The sequence below is a fragment of the Elgaria multicarinata genome, chromosome 9 (genome assembly GCF_023053635.1).
Source record: "Elgaria multicarinata webbii isolate HBS135686 ecotype San Diego chromosome 9, rElgMul1.1.pri, whole genome shotgun sequence".
Classification (NCBI taxonomy): Eukaryota; Metazoa; Chordata; class Lepidosauria; order Squamata; family Anguidae; genus Elgaria; species Elgaria multicarinata.
Window position 1 is genome coordinate 17,565,282 of NC_086179.1, and position 19,750 is coordinate 17,585,031.

Genomic DNA, 19,750 nt, shown 5'->3' on the forward strand with positions numbered 1-19,750 from the left:
TTTGGGCTAGAAATAAGAGCAGTCCTACATCTAGAAACAGGATGAGCTGTGTGCTATTCCCTTTCAGTACAAATACTGGGGTGGGGGTGGGGTGGGGAATCTTCGTAAATGGTAACCATTTACATGATTAAAACTGGAGAGTGGTATTCAGCTAGCTATATCCAAGAACAATATTATGGCCCCATTATTAAGCAGTAAAGAATAATAAGCAGCATAGCAATCACAGAGTAATCGCTATCGTTATGTTTCAAAGTGCTATATACACCCTGGGGATGTGATTATCTCTTGATAACCTCAGACTGCTTAAAGTTGCTTTACTCTTAATAAAGAATAAGGACACAGTCTGCAATTTAAAATAATGCAAAGCGATCTGCCTGATGCATAATCTTTTGTATCACAGTTTTCACTGCAATCCTTTCAAACATACTAATGAAAGTCCAAATTGGATGGTCCACAGTAGAGTGTTAACCAAAAGCCACATACTACACACCCACACATTTGCGCACAGCATGAGTGTAACAGTCAAATCAGCCACCATCCGGCCAGGCCCATGATTAATAAAAAAGCCCAATTCCTATGCCCCTGGAGCAGTGTGGAAGCTGCTTCTACGCGGCTATTTTCCATGTGAAAAAAGAAGGTAGCACCAAACAAAAAATAGTACAACAAACTAGCAAACAACCAAAGGGGTGGGGAGGCGAGCCTCAAAATGGTGCTGTGAAGGTTTGAGGCCTACAGAGGGAAGGTAATAAAGCCAGGCCTTAGAGGCCTGGGGTTTATTTGTGAGAGGGCTAGTTTTTTTCTCCAGTTAAGTTTCATTTCTTCAAGCCTAAAACAGTAGGCTACAGCATGCGGAAGGAGCAGAAAAAAGCAGAGTGAAGAAGTCTAGGTGCAGGTTAGGGTAAAAGAACTTTGTGTTTTTGCAACTTTTATTTCCTTTTAATGCCTTTTTTTAATCATTCAGCTCTATTAACTAATACTTTTAACTGTAATTTGCTCATTTTAGTATATTAGTAAACTCTTGTGTTAAACCTAAATTGTCTGGTGTGCCAATCGCCTCCTGTCTACAGCCTACGCCCCACGTTACTGAGAAGGAGAAGGGACTCATAAAGAGGCAAAAAATCCTTAAATAGTTGCTCAAAGGGTCCAGGATATAGTAGGCACATTGACAAGAGCCTGATCAAAAAGTACTGGGACTTCAATCCTGCAAGCCCTCGCTCTGGAATTCTAGGACTTCACCCTCCATCCCACTACAGCATTCTGAGAGTATACATCCCTGCCCCAGGATGTCTAGTTGCAGATCAGGGATCTACAGGCCCCCATCTATACGACAACGGGATTGCTCCTCATTAAATATAAACACAGTTTTTCATTGATTCGAATGTAAGTAAAGAGTGTCACACTGCAGCAACAGCAATTTATGTCCTGATTTTTTTTTTGTAGTGCAGTTTTTTTGTAATGCAGTTTATTTTGTAGTGCAGTGTATATGCACACGTGCGCATATACAATGATACGAAGCTACGGAGTAGAGATGAGGGAAGCTATAAATTTTATATGCGGGGCTCCGCAGATTCATATCACAGACAAACTGGGAGGGGGGGAAGGAACGAGGCAGCAGAGGAGGATGCGAGAGGGGGACTGAACACGTCTCCTTCCTCTGGCTGTCCGTTTCCCCCTCTTTGTTTTAAGAAGTTCTCTCTGCGGAGCTGTGTTTTCCAATCTCTTTGCATTCAGAGCTCCTTCTAAAGTTGATCTACCATCCAAGCCACACAGCACACTAAGTTGTGTCCTGTCAGGGGAGAACATAAGGATGTGATTTGGGGCAAAGAATTCAACTGTGCCATAAGCAAAGTGCTCGAACACCCTCCACAGAATCAGAGAATTCAAACTAAAAACGGTGCGAAGGAACGAGGCAACCGATAGGTGGGAAAGCGGCCAATCCTGCCCTCAAAGCTCCGCCCACATGTCAAAATGCTATTTAACTCTCCCAACGACACATAACCATAACGCAGCGCAAACTCGGGCCATAGCTAGACCTAAGGTTTATCCCTGGATCGTCCAGAGGTCAAACCTGTTCATCTAGGTGACACACAGGGGATCCAGTGCTCAGGCAGGGGCAAACCCTGGATGATCCCAGGATAAACCTTAGGTCTAGCTGTGGCCTCGGACATGATCTAAAAGTCCCGGTAAATCGCGAATGCGAATATGCGCGTTAATGTGTTAAAAACCCGGCACTACGGCAAATGGATGGCTGCGTCATGTGTCCTGAAACACAAATATGCATATTTAGGTTGGGGTATTATTTATTTTATTTATTTATTTATTTATTTATTTATTACATTTTTATACCGCCCAATAGCCGAAGCTCTCTGGGCGGTTCACAGAGCCATATAGACAAGCCCCAGGAAGAGACCTCTTAATTCAGCAGGCACACACATTTTATTCCTACCATGTGCACTTTGGTGTTGAGGACCTTTTCCCTATCTAGTAATATAGCTTATACAGGGTTCTCCATGACTGACCATGTCCACATGAGCTTTGCTAAGGTTCCAGCATCAGATGCTCCCTGACCATGCCTCTCAACTTTCACTGCACAAGGTACAGACATTTCCAGAAACTTGATTTAACTCTGATGCTTTCCAGCGTCAGCAGTAAGTTGTTAACTAATTTTATTAATAAAAGCCCATTGTCTACCAAACTTGCGGGAAAGTTGCTGAAATGGAAAAATGGGCTGCTTGAAATGGATTTAGAAAAATATATTACACCGAACAAAGCAGGCTAGAAAATTAGGCTCCTTTATCAGGCTTTGAAAGTGCTATGAATTTTAAACATAACTTTTTAAAAAGGCCAATATAAAAACACACACACACACACACACACACACAACCAAGATCATCACACTTCAATGTCAACTTGAGTGTACCCCCCCCCCCCCGGCCCCAAATAGTTCCTGATAAAAGCACTGGGATTGCAATAAAAGTGCCTGCCTTGAAGAAAGGCAGAAGTTATTCTTTTCTGCTTTGAAACCTTTAGGCTTTAAGTTTGAATGCCCAGACTATTCTGTGTCAAACCCCCACAGCCCGCACCAAAGAAGCTAAAAGGCTTTGCTCAGAATAAGTGATGAAGCTTATCAAAGCAAAAGTACGTATGGTTATTTATTTCCGTAGTGCCATCAGCATACATGGCCTGTTCAAGAATCATTTAACAAAAGACGGGTGTCTGCCCCAAAGAGCTTACAGGCCATGTTTCCATAGGGGGTTGGGGAGAGAACAAGAGGTGGATATGTACAAATCGAGCTGTGTGTGGCTAAATTTAGTTTACAAGTGGGCTTTGAGGGGAGGAGGGAATTCCTGTAATCTTTGATATGTTTTCCTTCTATAACAATGCTTATACTGCATTCTGAAAATTGTAAACCAGGAGACGTCGTGCTTTTGTTTGGTAGTTTGATCAGTGACCGGGGATTGCCTCGTGCATCACTTTCCCAAACAAATAAGCCACTCACCCTGACCTTGCTATCTTTCAGCTGCAGCTATGCATGGGCAACAACCTACGGGATTCTGGAAACACACACACAAATATCCGAAGTCATTGTCCTAAATTACGTATAAAGAAACCTCTATAGCAGGGCTCCCTAACCTTTTGGGACCTGTGGGCACATTTAGGAATTTAAGAAACTAGGGTGACCATATGAAAAGGAGGACAGGGCTCCTGTATCTTTAACAGTTGTATTGAAAAGGAAATTTCAGCAGGTGTCATTTGTATATAGGGGGAACCTGGTGAAATTTCCTCTTCATCACAACAGTTAAAGCTGCAGGTGCCCTGCCCTCTTAAATCTGGTCACTCTAGTATAGCTGCTGCACCTTTAACTGTTTTGATGAAGAGGGAATTTCACCAGGTTCCCCATATATACAAATGACACCTGCTGAAACTCCCTTTTCTATGCAACTGTTAAAGATACAGGAGCCCTGCCCTCCTTTTCATATGCTCACCCTAAAGAAACTGCTGTGGGCACCACCACAAAATGGCTCCCATGAAGCATGTGGAAAGTCACAGAATGGCTGCCGTTGGGGCCTGGCTAGGCAAGAGATGTGAGGAGAGAAAGATAGCACGGTTAGAGGCTGGGAGCCCTGCTGGAAGGGAGGAAGAAATAGAAAGAGTAGCTTCTGGCCCACCCAATCTTCTTCTGTCCACACAGACCTTTCCCTTTGTTTTCCTTCTCACTTTCCACTCTCAGCCTTTCGCTTCTCCTCCCAACCCCTTTCTTTGCTCTTCCTCTCCCTTCCCCATCCTTTGCCTTCCTCTCTCCCTTCTTAGCCCCTAGGCTCGCTCTTCCTCTCCCATCTTGCTGATTCTCTCCTCTTGCAGTCCATAGCCTTGCTCTTTCTCTCCTCTCTCCCCCGTTGCCTTGCGTTCTCTTCCTGCAGGTTCAGGAATAGGAAGGAGAGCCAGATGCTCCAATGTTTTCCAGTATCTTAGTTAAAAAAAATTCTGAAGGGAGCAGGGAGTGAAGAGCTTTGCAGGTGCCACTGCCCATGAGTGCCATGGCGCTGAATTGGGGACCCCTGCTCTACAAGATCCCAATGAACACAGGAAACAAAGGAATCCAATGCACAGCGGCAGACCAGATGAGCTGGTCAATTTTCATGTGCACCCTCCACATGGAAAGTGCAGTACGTGTTGAGCTGCAATGGCTCTCTACAGCTCAATGCAGATGTGAACAGATATTCACATCAAAGTACCACATGCATACTAGTTGCAGGGTAGTACGGTTATGGCTAAAATTCTGGAACAAAACGGAATTCAAGGATCTGGCAGAAGGAGCCCACAGTGGAAATCAGGAGTGAGGCCTCAGTAGATTCCACCTGGATCTGGGATGGGTTCTCATCATCTCCCATGCCCTCAGCCCTGTCATGAATTGATCATATCATCAGTACATTGCAGGACCAAGTGGATTCCATGGCTGTTAAAGCCCACACGACCTGTGCCATTTGGCTGCACCAAGCTCAGGAGCACGGGGTGCTCCCACACAAAACATCTAGACATTTTGACATGTAGCCTCCTACTAAAGATGTTGTGTTTCTCAGAACACTCCTGCTTTTGATGGGAGGCAAATGACGAGGCTTGCTAAGTAATCCACAAAGCTTTTATCATGCAACAAACGTCTCTTCTACCTGAATAGAGTCTAACCTCTTGGAAACGTCCCTCTAGGCAAAACTATGCAAACTAAGCAAGACAATTGTCCGCTCAAGAAGAATAGGAACCCACTTCCCAAACACCCGTAACTTCAGAGCGCCTGGTGTGGAGGCAGGTTCTGGTGTAATCAAACTGACTTTCTCACACCTTCCCTCCGTGCTGTGCGTTTGAGCTTCCGGCGGACCCTAGCATCAGCTAGTTTGTTGGGATGCTCACCTCCGGAAGAAACCCCACTTCCCACTGAGTGTGTAGGATTTGGCCTTGAGGAGTTAAGCTCTGGAGAGGGCTGACTCCCAGCTGGGGAATCGCCCATGAGAGCTTCCTCCCCCACTGGTACAGGCTGGCTGGTGTCTGGCACTGCATCTTCTAGTTCTGAATCTGATTCTGATTGACTACCTGAAACATCTTCTCCCAAAACAGAGGCAGTAGGGTTAGACTTGGCAAAAGAAGACAATGACCACCAAAACATTAGGCCCAGTTTGCATTACAAGAACAGTTTCCTCCTCCCCTCCCAATATGTACATATATTCACATGTGTGTATGGTATATAGAGACCTACACTGTCAAATCTACCCTATGGAGAAATTCTGAAGTAGGATCACAATACATAAAATTGGGCTGCTGCTAAGTGACCACTGTAAGCACAGAAGTGACAATGCATTTAGCATCCCTTGCTTCAAGCTTATTTAAAATATCTTTATGCCACTAAAATTCCCAGGGTGGTTTATTACAAGGTAATAAAAACAAGAAACATAAAAACAATGCATATAAAACCAACAATAATCAAACAGGAAGACAAAAAGCTGCAGAGACCTGCAGCTAAAATAGAACTACAGAATTCAGCAAAATTGCGGGGGACGGGACAGAACTTGACAAAAGACTCACACTAGATCCCAACCTAGTGCTCTCTAGGTGTTTTGGACCAACTCCCATCTGCCCCAGTCAGCATGGCCAATGGTCAGGAATGCTGGGAGTTGTAGTCCAAAACATCTGGAGGGCACCAGCTTGGGGAAGGCTGCACTAGATGATAAAAAGCCTGGGCAAATGCAAAGACCTTCACCCGGCACCTAAATGACATCACGGTTGGCACTAGGTGAGCCTCCTGGGAGAGGGCATGGGGAGCCATGACCGAGAAGGCCCCTCCCTCCTGACACCGCCTGCCTAACTTCACACGCCGGGATGTGAGGGAATGAGGGAGAAACACAGTGGAAGGCCTCCAAAAATGACCACAAGATTCAGACAGGCTTGCATGGTAAAAAGTGGTCTTTCCGGTATCTGGGTCTTCAGATCTCAGAATTTTAACAGTCCCTTCTTTCAAACCCAAGCCCTGGCTCTATTGCAAATGAGGGAACTGAAGGCGCAAAGCCCTCCGCTCAACAACTGCAGAGAATCTGCATCCTGCATCTCCTGATTTATCCAAAGAGACATGGTGGATTCCCAGGCCTTTAGCATCACCTGCCTTTTTTCTCGCCACATACTTTGAAGGACTGAAACTATTTGTCAATGAGAGGCCCATTTTTAAGACTTTTGCTGCATCCAAACACCGTTCTAATTTGTACCCAATCTCCATACACAAACATCCAACTGACTCACTCTGGGCAAGTCTAGCTGCAAAGAATAAATGAAACTTATTTAATAGCTTTATATTAAAATAGTCTATCATAATCATTAAAATGCAATCCCTGCCAACACACACACACACACGTAGCACAACCTAAATTAAATATTTATAAGCAGTGTGAGTGTGTGTGTGTGTATATATACACAAACTTGTCAGAAAATCAATTTTAAATGAATGGGTGGGAGTGTAAATTAAAAAAAAAAGTTTGTTCTTCACTCTTGTAACTTGCTGTAGACTAAGATATCTATTTAAGAACTCCCAACATCTGTTCGCTGGCAGCTGTAAGTAACATTACCCACACAGAGACAATTTATATCTTTCCCTTTTATTAAAAAATAAACAGGCCCCTTTAAATTATTCACCAGACAATTAACATAAATGCAAGTGCTGCAGCGGTTCAGGCTCCACCAAACACGGTCTCCTACTTCTGTAGTCCCAATGATCTAAGACAGTGGTTCTCAACCTTCCTAATACCACGACCCTTTAATACAGTTCCTCATGTTGTGGTGACCCCCAACCATAAAATTATTTTCGTTTTTCTCTACACGATCCATTGTCATGGGATGGTTTGCTAATGAAAATAATACATAACAATAGCTTTAATAATACAAAAGATGATGCATGACATAGTTCAGTCAATACAGTTTCCTAAGACCATCGGAAATATGTGTTTTCCGATGGTCTTAGGCGACCCCTGTGAAAGGGTCATTCGACCCCCAAAGGGGTCCCGACCCAGAGGTTGAGAACCGCTGATCTAAGACCTCTAACATTGTAGCAACTTCCAGCAATTCACGCTTTGTCCCACCCAATTTCAAACCATGAAAAAAATCAGAAAAGCTGATATACCATATCAAAGCTGCATCTATAAATAATCAAACGCAGAAAACACATTGCTAAGTCCTCGCAGGCCCAGCTAGGTGTGCTTTTTAGGATGGAGAGTCCATGTGTGCTCTCTCGCTCTCGTTTTCATCGCACTTTTTGAAGTTGTGTTAATCCATCTTTCTCATGCCAATTTAAATATTCACCCCCCTGAGCTGAGAAGCGTTATCCCCCTTGTTTTTCTGAATGGGTCGGGATTCCTGGTAGTTGAGGCCAGGGCTAGGGTGTGGTTGGCCATTCCCAACCCAGAAGTGATGATGCCAGAGACGGTCCTACCATTAGGCAGAGTGAGGCAGCTGCCTCAGGCAGCAAATGATGAGAGGCAGCAGCAAGGTGTCGGAGGAGAGAGTTAGGTACCACACGGGCTGCTCTGCACTCCCTAAGTAGTCTGCTGCCTTCAGGGGTTATAGAGGGTGCCATCCCATCAGCAAAGTTGAAGAAAGCTTTAATTGTCAGTCATTTTGGCTTTTGTACATGGAATGGGAGAAGGGCGCCATCTTGTTCTTCTCTTCAAAAAGCAAAATATCTTGGGCTGGCCTTGGATGATGCGTCTGAATATGGGAGGCTCTAGTCCACAAGGACTTTCATCACAATTAGCAACCCTCATTTCACAATAAGAAACACTTGATTTGAAGGCAGAGGTTTTCAAACTTTGTCCAGGGCTTGCATAAGAAGCATCCTGTTGGATCAGACCAAAGGTCCACCTGGTGTGGTATGCCCAAACTCTCAGGAATGATATTAAAGCTGGAGTCTTCAAAGTGGTACCTATGGACACCTCTCTCAGCACTTGCCAGATTCCCTGCTCCTCCTGAATTTTATTTTAAGATTTCTAAAAATTAATTTTTTTTAAAAAAAAAAGCAACAACAACTAGGAGTCTGGCTTGCTGCAAACCCAAGTGTTCCCTCCAGCACCCTCTTTATTTCTATTCAAAAGAGTGATTTTGTGCTTTGGATCTCAGATCCGTACCTCTGCCTTGCACTTGGCCACGTTAACTTTTAATTTCACCAGCTTGGTTTCTGGGAATGGGTTTTCTGCAACCAGCCATGCCCACCATGGCAGCCATTTTGAATGGGCGATGTGACCCCTGTGGCATTCATTTTGTGACAGTGCCACCACAACAAATGCATCCACCAATCCCAAAAGGTTGGGGACCCCAACTAAATAGTCTTTCTAGCCCACCTCTGTGATTCAGTAGGCCTGGCACAGGAATGCAGGCATTCCAGACTTCCGTGATATTCCGCAGGTGATTAGGCATCAATGATAGGGTGACCATATGAAAAGAAGGACAGGGCTCTTGTATCTTTAACAGTTGCATTGAAAAAGAGATTTCAGCAGATGTCATTTGTATATATGGAGAACCTGGTGGAATTTCCTCTTCATCACAACAGTTAAAGCTGCAGGTGCCCTGCCCTCTTTTAAATCTGGTCACTCTAGCATAGCTTCTGCACTTTAACTGTTGTGATGCAGAGGGAATTTCACCAGGTTCTCCATATATACAAATGACACCTGCTGAAATTCCTTTTCTATGCAACTGTTAAAGACACAGGAGCCCTGTCCTCCTTTTCATATAAGGCTTCTTCTCTAATGCTAGTTTGTGTAGTTCACTGGGGTGAGGAGAAGTGGGCCAGGTGCATTAAAATTTGGCCCCTTGCTTTGGTAAGATCACTCTTCAAGTTGCGATGTTTTCTGTAAATACATATTTGTTTTTATTAGGGTGACCATATGAAAAGGAGGACAGGGCTCGTGTATCTTTAACAGTTGCATAGAAAAGGGAATTTCAGCAGGTGTCATTTGTATATATGGATAACCTGGGGAAATTTCCTCTTTATCACAACAGTTAAAGCTGCAGGAGCTATACTAGAATGACCAGATTTAAAAGAGGGCAGGGCACCCTAATCAATGACTCCTGGAAAATCTGTCCTTGCACTTTGACTCAGACCACGTGACAATGCCATGGAGGAACAACAACAACAACAACCAAACACAGGAGTTAGCTCTGGCGGCCTATTTCCCCCCCCCCCCTTCTTCTAACTTTCCATCAGTTCGGCACTGACTTCCAACAGAAGGTCCGTTTCTCAAGATTCCCAAAGAACGGGAGCTGCTCTGCTTTCAAAATGGGGTCTCTTACCTTTGGCAGTTACGCTCACTCCAAATGAAAACACACAGCCACTAACAAAGTCACAGATGAATGGAAGCGACTACATATGTTTAAAAAACGGGAAAGTGCACGGATGCAGCCATAGCAATGCAAGCGGGAGAGAGGAACGGATATCATTAACAGCAGAGCCACCTGCTGTATTGCAGGGAAATTGCACCAATGCAAAAAGCAACCCCCAAAAGTAACTGTGAAGTGCCAATTGGATTAATAAGGGGTCATCTTTTGCTCTAATGATTTAAAAAGAGAGATTAATGCATGTTTTGGAGAGCTGCAAGAAGTGTTAAATGAACAAGCAGCCTGTACAACCATCAAAAGGGCTGTTGCTGCAGCAGGACCTGGATTGGAACAAGGTTCCTATTTTGCGCCCTTTGGTCTCTGATTGAGATCTGGACCGTGGTGCCTGCTGGTTTTCTAGATCTGAATTAATACTCAAGCATTTTTGGTTAAAGCATTGTGCTAATGACGAGTGGAGCGGGGAGATGCTGAAAGAGGCATGCTTGTGCTTCCTATTACTACTCTCTCATCTTGCCCCAACCAAATTCTTCCTCAACCCGTGTGTGACCCACATAAGGGTGCAGTGTGGCTGCAGTGGACCAAGTTGCTAAATCAGCAGAGCAATGTTACACCGCAGGTCTGTTCGCTCGATACTTTCCAGGGGAAACTATCCCCCTGATACCGAGATTTTGGCATGCACGTGATCCCACCCACCCACTATGGGGGAAAATAAAATGTGAACTGAGCTACCCCATAGTTATCTGAACGCAGTATCTCCCAGGCTATCACTCCATAGGAAAACAAAAACTGGATTTCTGATTGAGCGGTCTGAGACATTCCACCTTCAAACAAACACAGTACTGCCCAGTCTTTACTTCAACGACGGGACAGGGCCTTTTCTGTGGTAGCCCCAGAACTCTGTAACACCCTCCTACAAGTGGCCAAGGTCAGTCCCGCTCAGTCATTCTTTCCCAGGAAGGTATTGTGCCTTTAGAAGTTCTCTGCTAAAACATTGGTTCCTCTCCGTTGTTTATCTATCTCAGGGGAAGAACGTCTTTCAGTTCCATGGCTGAATTCTATTCCACAGAAGCTTGGGGGGGGGAGCCTATTTCAGTGGTGGGAAGGGCTAAAGGCGAATTGGCGGTCAGGGGAAAGGGGGCGTGGCCATCTGGAGTTCCCCTATTGGTTCTTAATTTGTTTGTATGATTTTGGCTATTTTAGCTTTAAAGTTGTGTACTGCCCTAAATGGATTCCCTCCTATGCTGGTGCCCCCCTCCACCAGTTTATCTGGCAGAAGAGGTAGACAACTATCAGCCACCATTTTAAAATGGTGCTCTGAGGCATTGTGGGAAGTTTAAATGGCAGACAATAGAGCTGGTGGGGTTTTCAGAGGCTGTGGCCCTGGAACCTGTCTGAGAGGTACTGACACTGGGCCTACTGAAAGGCAACAGAATCTCGTGAGAGAAATACTTTCTCCAGACACTGAAAGTGAGAGAGGGGTGCACTGATGCCATAGATTCAAATCAGGTTGACATTTACACATACACACTCTCACACATGCCAGGGAATAATGAGCAAGTGAAGACTTTGCATTGAACAGTTTACTCATCTAAAACTCCTTTGCATCTGGTCCTATCCTCTTGCCGCCTCGGATAATACACTACAGGGTCAGGCTGCATGTCTCAGCACAGCTACTAGTGTGTCATCAGGACTTTTCCCAACATAACCTTTTTTTGCAACTGAAAGCTAGAAGGATTTTCCAAGGGCAATCTATGAGCAGGACAGTAGAAAGATTACAGCATTCCCCTACTGTTTCCCCACTAACCCTGAAAAAAATGTAGGGCTTTTTGGGGGTTCTGACCTCATGGTCAATCCAGATATTTTACTTCCTAAAAGCTAAATCCTACTGATCTGGAATGTGGATAGGGAGACATTTTTCTCCCTCTCCTATAATACTAGAACCCAAAGGGGTTCTCCCATGAAACTAATTAGTGGGAGGTTCAGGACAGATAAATGGAAGCACTTCTTCACACAGTGAATCGATGTAGTGATGGCCACCAATTGGGATAGCTTTAAAAAGGGGGTTGGATAAATTCCTGCAGGAGAAGGCTATCAATGGGTACTAGTCCTGATAGCTATGTGCTACCTCCAGAATCAGAGGCAGTAAACCTATATACACCCGTTGCTGGGGAACATGGGTGGGAAAGTGTTGTTGCACCGTGTCCTGCTTGTGGGTCCCTGGTCGACAGCTGGTTGTCCACTGTGGACTCTCCGTCTGATCCAGCATGGCTCTTCTTATTTTCTTACTAGGGAATATAGGGCCACTTTCTCAACTTGGAAGGATCCTTTATACTAATAGTAAACTTATTCTTTAATTAGGGGTTGGAGACACATAAGTATGGATACTTACGTAGCCAAAATGACACAAGGAATTGTTATCAGCAGTCTTGGGGAAACCACAAGGTTTGTAACAGTACAAAAACTTAAGAAAAAACACCCTGGATTCACCCCGCAGTGCCTCAGTAAGGACTCAGCATACTTACCAGTCAAGGAATATTGACTGTTTATGGTGGGGAGGGGTGAGAACCAGATAACTGGGGGAGGGGAGGGGGAAAGGAATGGAGTATACTGCAAAAGGTCATAGCTGACTGGCACACTCAACAGCTACACTGCTACTTTCTGCCATTACCTGCCATCATGGCTGTAAGACTGGCTTTGTAGACATTAGTAAACGATCCCAATTCTCCTGTCCCCAAGATGGCTTTCATGTGAGCTTCTCCACAGGCCTGGCGGAACTGGCGGATTTCCTCATAAAGAGCTAGAAGGAAAAGAAAGTAAGAAAGGGGAAGGAGTTCGTTAAAAACACACCTCAGTATTATATACCAGTTCTAGATTAACAGCTAAAATCGAGTCAATTTTCAAAATCCAACGCAGCTGCTTTAGATGTAGAATTAAAATTTGAGGTTGTTCTCCCCACTGTCGAAATTAGTTTCTGCTCCAGTGTGAGTATTGGAGAACTGGAACTAAACAAGTCATCTTTTACGTCTCTCCTGCTACCTCCCATCAAAATGATGTATCTTTATTTCATGTATTTAAAAGACGCGCATGCTGCCCTTCAGTGGAGATTTCAGGGTGGTTTACAAATCAAAGATAAAATCCACAAATAATATGTACCACGTTAAGAGAAAGAAAGAAAAAGGCCCCAAATATTACAAAAAGAAGGTCCTTAGGAATGGAGTTTCAAAAACAAGAGCAGATGCAATCCTCCTCTGGGTGCGTACTCCGAGGGAAGCTCGGAGGATGGCAACAAGGGAGAGGGCCTTCTCGGTGGTAGCCCCCCAATTATGGAACGATCTCCCCGATGAGGTCCGCCTGGCGCCAACATTGTTATACTTTCGGCGCCAGGTTAAGACTTTTCTTTTCTCCCAGGCATTTCACAGCATATGTTGAGTTTTAACTGACTCCAGAACTATGTTTGGACTGGCTGAGAGTTTTGTTTTAAATTGTTTTAAAAGCCAGCTGTTTTTATGTTTTTAAATTCTGTATATTGATTTTTAATGTTCAGTCTTTTAATCTTTGTAAACCACCCAGACAGCTTCAGCTATAGGGTGGTATATAAATGTCATCATCATCATCATCATCATCATCATCTGACCCATTAAGCTAACTGGCTGCATTTAGATATTATAGTTTATCATGATGGGAATAAACCTAACCACTCTGAGAGCTCCCGTTTATGTCTCTCCTCTGGCAAGAAGGGTGAGACCAGAAACCTCTGGTTCCATTTTAGACTTACCACCCTTTAGCACAATGGTGGGGGTCCCAATCCAGCCCTGCAGTTCCCTCCCCCCCCCACATGGTCAAGGCCTCGTCCCCTAGTCCACCCCACATCCCCTGACCCACTAATCATTTCGTAGTTTTCCAGATACTGTGAAGTTCCCCCCCGTTCTAAATGCCACTCCTAAGCCTTCATTACTAGCAACAAGAGCTTTAAGCTATCATGCGTTGACATTTTTTCTATTTTTGCCCCCCACCCCAGAATTGTGACCCCTGAACATTTCTCCGCACCTGGTTTAGCATTTTGCCTGAACCCTAGACTCTGGTTAAGCCTTCACTACAGTTTGTTTTAATACCCTGGTTTGGTAACCCCTGGTTTGAAGTTGGCGTATTTCACACAAACCATTGGAGCCAACAGTGCTGAGGCTATGCCAAAACTGGTAATATGGGCCTGGGCTAGGAGGTTCCCCTCCAATCTCAAAAAGGTTACAAGGGATTCAGAAATCACATGTTACTCGCCTTCTTCCAATCTGATACTCTCCAGGCAAGGGATGGAAAACCTATTTTCAGTCAGGGGATTTGGCCCCCAGGTCAAGCTAATGTGACGTGGGCAAGGCCCCTGTCTCAAAGCTCCTCCTCTCCCTTGAAATCTCAATCTGCTCCACCCATTTATTTCCTGTGTAGAGAGGCATAGAGCTCTCAGTCGGGACTTGCAGGAACATGACTCAGCCGGCGCTTGGAGGAACCAGAGGACAAGGGGTGCAATTTGGGGATGGGCAGGGCAGATTGGCCAATGCAGTGGGCTGGTGGTTGTCCTCTCCTGCTCCTGGTCATGAGAACATGCCCCCCTCCCTAGTGGGCTCTACTCTTAAATTTTGATGCCTTGAGGAAGAACCTTGCCACTCCTAGAAGGAAGGATGCAGTTACATGAGACAGGGAGAACATACCCTCTAAATGGAACTAACACATTCAGGAGAAGTATATCTCAAAATACCAGGTGCTGTGAACAACCAACAGGAGAAGACTTTCGCTGGAACTTTGGTCTGATCGGCTTCCTAACAACAGACACTTAGTCTAGAAGTTTTTGACCTGATCTAGCAACGAAGTTAGGTGCTGCTTGGATCCTAAATTAAGTTAACTAAAGGACATTCATGGAAGGGAAGCTTCCTGTCTCCTTCTCTCCAGAGGGTTGTGGGTGGGGAAGTCCCTTCTGAACAATGTGGGAGGTGATGCAAGGCACCGCTGAGGTGGGAGGAAATCACCCCAAAACAGACTTGGATCCTAATATAAGTTAATCTAAGGGCATTCATGGACAGAAAGTTTCCTGACCCATCTTCTCCCCTGCAGATCCTCACACTGTATCCCACACTGTTCAGAAGGGCCCCTTGACCCTCCAGAGGGAGGTGAGTGAGGATGGAAACATTTCTTTTGTGAATCTCCTTAAGTTAACATATCGTAGGAGGCAAGCCCATGTTTCTGAGAATAGATAAGGATCCGATCTGCACGGATCTAGTCTTTTGTCCCTTACTTGCGGCATACAAGCAGGGGGGAAAAGCCAGATGGAATAATTTCAGTTTAAAAAACACACACAGAAAAATCGCCTTTCTTTTTCTTTTGCACTAATGGAAGATTGTTAGTGAAAAGCTCTATGTCAGAGAAGAGTTCAGTAACTCCAGTGCAAGGACTCAGCGCCTAAACTAAAAAAAAAAAAAAAGGGAGCCACGCAATACACTTGCTTTTATATTCCAATCCATTAGAGAGCACTTAAAATAATTGTTAAAGACCAGGCTTAGACAAATTATAGTTCAAGTGGCATGAAGATACTCAACAATAGGTAACAGCAGATTTAACTTAAAGCTCAGCATAATTGGACGTACACTAAAGTACTTAACATTTTCAGCAATTTTTGAAACATATTCAGTGCTGAAAGACTGTTCAGAAAGTCCAGCAGTCATCCATCAAGCACGACCCTCAACTTTGCCACGGGCTCGCTAAAAACCTCTTTAAAAAAATAAGGGAGGGGCCAGAAAAGCACGGGGGAGGGGGGATTCAAGGGCATTCAGAAATTTCCAGTTTTATTACACAGAGCAGGTCGAAAATCGACTTTTTAGTAGAGGTGCCATCTAAATCGCAAATGATTGTGATTTACACCGGAGCGAAGAAAATACAGTGCATGTGCTCAGAGGCCTCCTCTGTTGCTGCCTTCAAATGTTTCGCCAAAGTCCACCTTCTCTGAGAAGTTGAGTGACCGCAAAGTAGGTGCCAGGTGAGCCTATCTAGGGAGGGCATTCTATAGAGGAGGTGCAACAACCAAAAGGCCTTTAAGGATGAACATTGTACTGAAACAATCTATAATATGGAACGATGTGCATGTCCTCCTAAATTACCTACTGGCTTCTTGGAAGTTAACACATGGTCAACGCAGATGGATCTTCAGAGTCCTTATGCCAGCTATTGGAAGGACAAATCCACACCTCCCAAATTGCAATGGATCGAGGATCTAATAACATTGGCCTTAGCTAGACCTACCTGATAGTCCGCGACAGAGGAGGGAAGATCTCGTGTTGCAATTAACAAGAGATCCCTCCTCCGTTTACACGTGAGGCGCGACGACCTCAGGAAGAGAGGTGTCGCATCTGCCATTTTTTTTAAAGGAGAAGCAGCGCACGAACGCTTGTGCGCTGAAGGTAAGTGTTTTTTTAAAAAATTCATTTTGTTTCCCCGCTCCCCCCACCCTAACCTCTGTGGGCGCAGCTACCGGCTCCGTGCGAGGAATCGCGTGGAGCTGGATCAAACCGTGGCAACGGGCCACACGGGCTGAGCCCGAGACCGCGGAAAAACTGGACCCAAAGGTGAGGGCTCTATCCCAGGGAAAGGGAGGGATCATCCCTCCCTGATCCCGGGATCCCCTGTGTGTCATTTGGACGCACGGGGACGATCCCAGGGTTTGCCCCGTGATAAAGCCTGGTGTAGGTAAGGCCATTATCAACTTTTGAATGGGTGTTATATAGATGCAACTTGCAAGTGGATAAATACACAGATATCTGGTCTGCTTTTCTTGAAACCTTTGTATAACTCTCTCTGCCTTTATATATATATATATATATGAACGGTACACATGATGGAAAAAGACGATAACCTTATATACGTAATGTATGGGTGTTTTTTTTTTCATTTTCACAATGTGTTTTCTGTTCTGTTTTATTGATATTCACAATAGAAAATTAAAAATTAAAAAAAGACCAAAAAAAGAAATAACAACCAAAAGATGCTCCATCTAGTAATCAGATACCGCACCTCACTTGGCAGGAAGGTCAAGAGAAAAGCCTCCAGACATGATCTCAAAAACCAGTTAGGTATACATGGAATGAGGCAACACTTCGGGCAATTTGGTCCCAAGCTGTTAAGGCTTTAAAGGTCAATCCAGGCCCATGTGGAGCACCTATAGTAGTTCTTTGAATCCTGGCCAAACTTGACGCCTTACCCTTGTTGGGATTCTCCTTTAGGCTACATTTTTGTAATGAACCTCATGACCCAATGTCCCTTTCACGAATCCTGAGGGCCACTTTAGATGTTATGTGAAGTTAAATGCTGCTACAAACTATACCCAGCTCTCTTTTCTATTAAAGAGGTCCTAGAAAAACTGTTTCACAATGGGGCTTTATTTCACCATAAACAGGCCTTTATTTCACCATAAATGGGCCTTTATGTGCACAATATCCTTGTGTGTTTTTCTTTCTGCAGTCCTCCAAATAATAGTTTAGTGGACAGAGAGTAAATTTTCCCTCTTATTTATTTATTTATTGTATTTATATACCGCTCTCCATTGAAAATTTCGGAGCGGTGTACAAGATAAAATGAAAATAAAAAGAATAAAACAGTTAAAACATTTTAAAAGAAGCAAATACAGTGACTCATGGCTGGACATTAAGGAAAGGCTTCCTGGAATAATGATGTTTTCAGGAGGCGCCAAAAGGAGTACAAGGTTGGAGCCTGCCTGACCTCCAGAGGCAGGGAATTCCATAGGAGGGAGCCACCACACTGAAGGCTCTTCCCCTGGTGGACTCCAATCGGAGGTTGGATCTATGTGGAACCACCAGGAGCAGACCCTCGGATGACCTCAGTGACCGGGCAGGTTGGTAGGGGAGAAAGCGCTCTCTCGGGTATCCTGGTCCCAAGTTGTTTAGGGCTTTGTACACAAGTACAAGAACCTTAAACCTGCCCCGGTAGCGAATAGGCAGCCAGTGCAGTTCCCTCAACAGAGGAGTTACATGGTGGAAAGGGGCAGCTCCAGACAACAGCCGAGCTGCAGCATTATGCACTAACTCCAGCTTCCAGAGCAGCTTCAAGGGCAGCCCCTCTTGCAGTTACATAGCTGTGTTCTGGTGCTTGCAGCCTGTTTGGCCCTGCTAGGGCAACAAACCAGAAATGGAGTGTTTAGTGTTTCACCCAAACCTGGGATCCTGGCTTATTGCTCCCAAAGCCAGCCAGTGGCTCTCCTACTAGGACGTAGGAGATCTGGGTTCTAGTCCCCACTTGGCCATGAAGCTCAGTGGGTGACTTTGGGCCAGTCACAGACACTCAGCCCAACCTACCTCACAGGGTTGTTGTGAGAACAAAATGGAGAGAGAGGAGGAACTTTTAAGTTGTCTTGGGTTCCTTGGAGGAAAAGAAGTGGGATATATATGTCATAATAAATAAAAAGGCCTTGCCCCACCACCCCTGGACCTTAATAAAGCCTTCTGCCTCAAAGACAATGCTAGAAGAGACCGAGTAAAAACTGTGTCTGTGGGGCTTGAATGAGAAGTAGCCATCTTTGCTTCCCTGGATGATAGATAGGTAAGGGGCTGAGAGAACCCAGGTGAGAGCTGGGAGGAAGATGGCCACGAGGGTAGGTCCATTTGCAGAAAGTCCCATGCAGCTTTTATGGAATGGAGATCAATTTTGCCTGATATGTAGTTCTGGGGTTAGGTCAGATTTGTTGTCTTTTAAGCAAAGTTGCATGGATTGAGTGTTATATTTTTATTACGCATCTCAGTATTGACGTTGGGGTGATTTGTCATTGTTCCTGTTACGTTGCATGCAATTGTTATTTTTATCACTGGTCATTTGATAATGTGGTTGTGGGCTGCTTTGGGCACAACCTTGTGGACACATGGCCTACAAAACAAGCAGACAGCGGACGCTAAATAAAGCCCCAGATGCCGGTTTGCACGTATGGTCCTCCCAGGCCACCACACTCTGAAGGCAAAATGATGCAGCAAACTTACTGAGGCAGGATAGATGGGAGATGACCTGGAAATCTTATGAATACCATCTAGAGCCCCACCATGGAAGAAAGGCCTGATCTATACATCAGGGCCAGAGCCGGCCCTACCATTAGGCAGAGTGAAGCAGTCACCTCAGGTGGCAGTTGCTGGGAGGTGGCAGCAAAGTGTTGAGGGAGAGAGCTGTGGCCATGCAGCCTGCCCTGCATCCTCTAAGCTAACCTGTTTCCTTCAGGTCTGGTGGAGAACGCTGCCCCATAACCAATATTGAAGAAGAATTCACCCAGTCCAGTCAGCTTTTGTACATGGAATGGGAGGTGGTGCCATGTTGTCCTTCACCTCAGCTAGTAAAATGTCTTGGGCCAAACCTGAGGTGAAGGCCCAAGAGCCAAATTAGGCCTACTTGGGGAGCCAAATATGGCCCTTGGTGGTGGGGGGATATGTCTTACCTGGGAGCCACCCCCCTTCTCTGACCCCTTCCCATTTCCCCTAACCACTGACCATTTGATAGTTTCCTGGCTTTTGAATTTTCCCCATTTTAAAAGGTTGAAATTCCTCTCCTCAGGATTAGTTAGTGGCAAAAAGAGCTTTAAGCTATAATATGCTACTATTTTTGGCTCTGCCCCATAGCTTTTGGCCCTGGCCATCACTGGAGCAGTGCCCCTGAGAGCTTGAGTTCAGCCCTCGGGCTGAATGAGGTTCAACACCCCTGCTACACCTATGTATTAAATAGGGACACATATCCCCAGTTCAAAATGCTACGTTCTTCTGACCTTTCACAACTCTCAGTATGAAGCTTCATTTTCGTTTGAACCCTGCAGAGAATCTCCGTATTCCCGAGGCTAGCTCCCAGTTAGCAGGCA

General features: G+C 45.0%; 1 protein-coding gene across 1 annotated transcript in view; it reads right to left on the reverse strand.

Annotated features, from left to right (window-relative positions):
- Positions 1-19,750, reverse strand: part of DERA (deoxyribose-phosphate aldolase) — a 53,805-nt gene that overhangs the window by 14,616 nt on the left and 19,439 nt on the right. Inside the window, exon 6 of the mRNA XM_063134418.1 lies at positions 12,533-12,661. Within this exon, the coding sequence (XP_062990488.1) occupies positions 12,533-12,661 (129 nt within the window). The remainder of the gene's footprint in view (positions 1-12,532; positions 12,662-19,750) is intronic.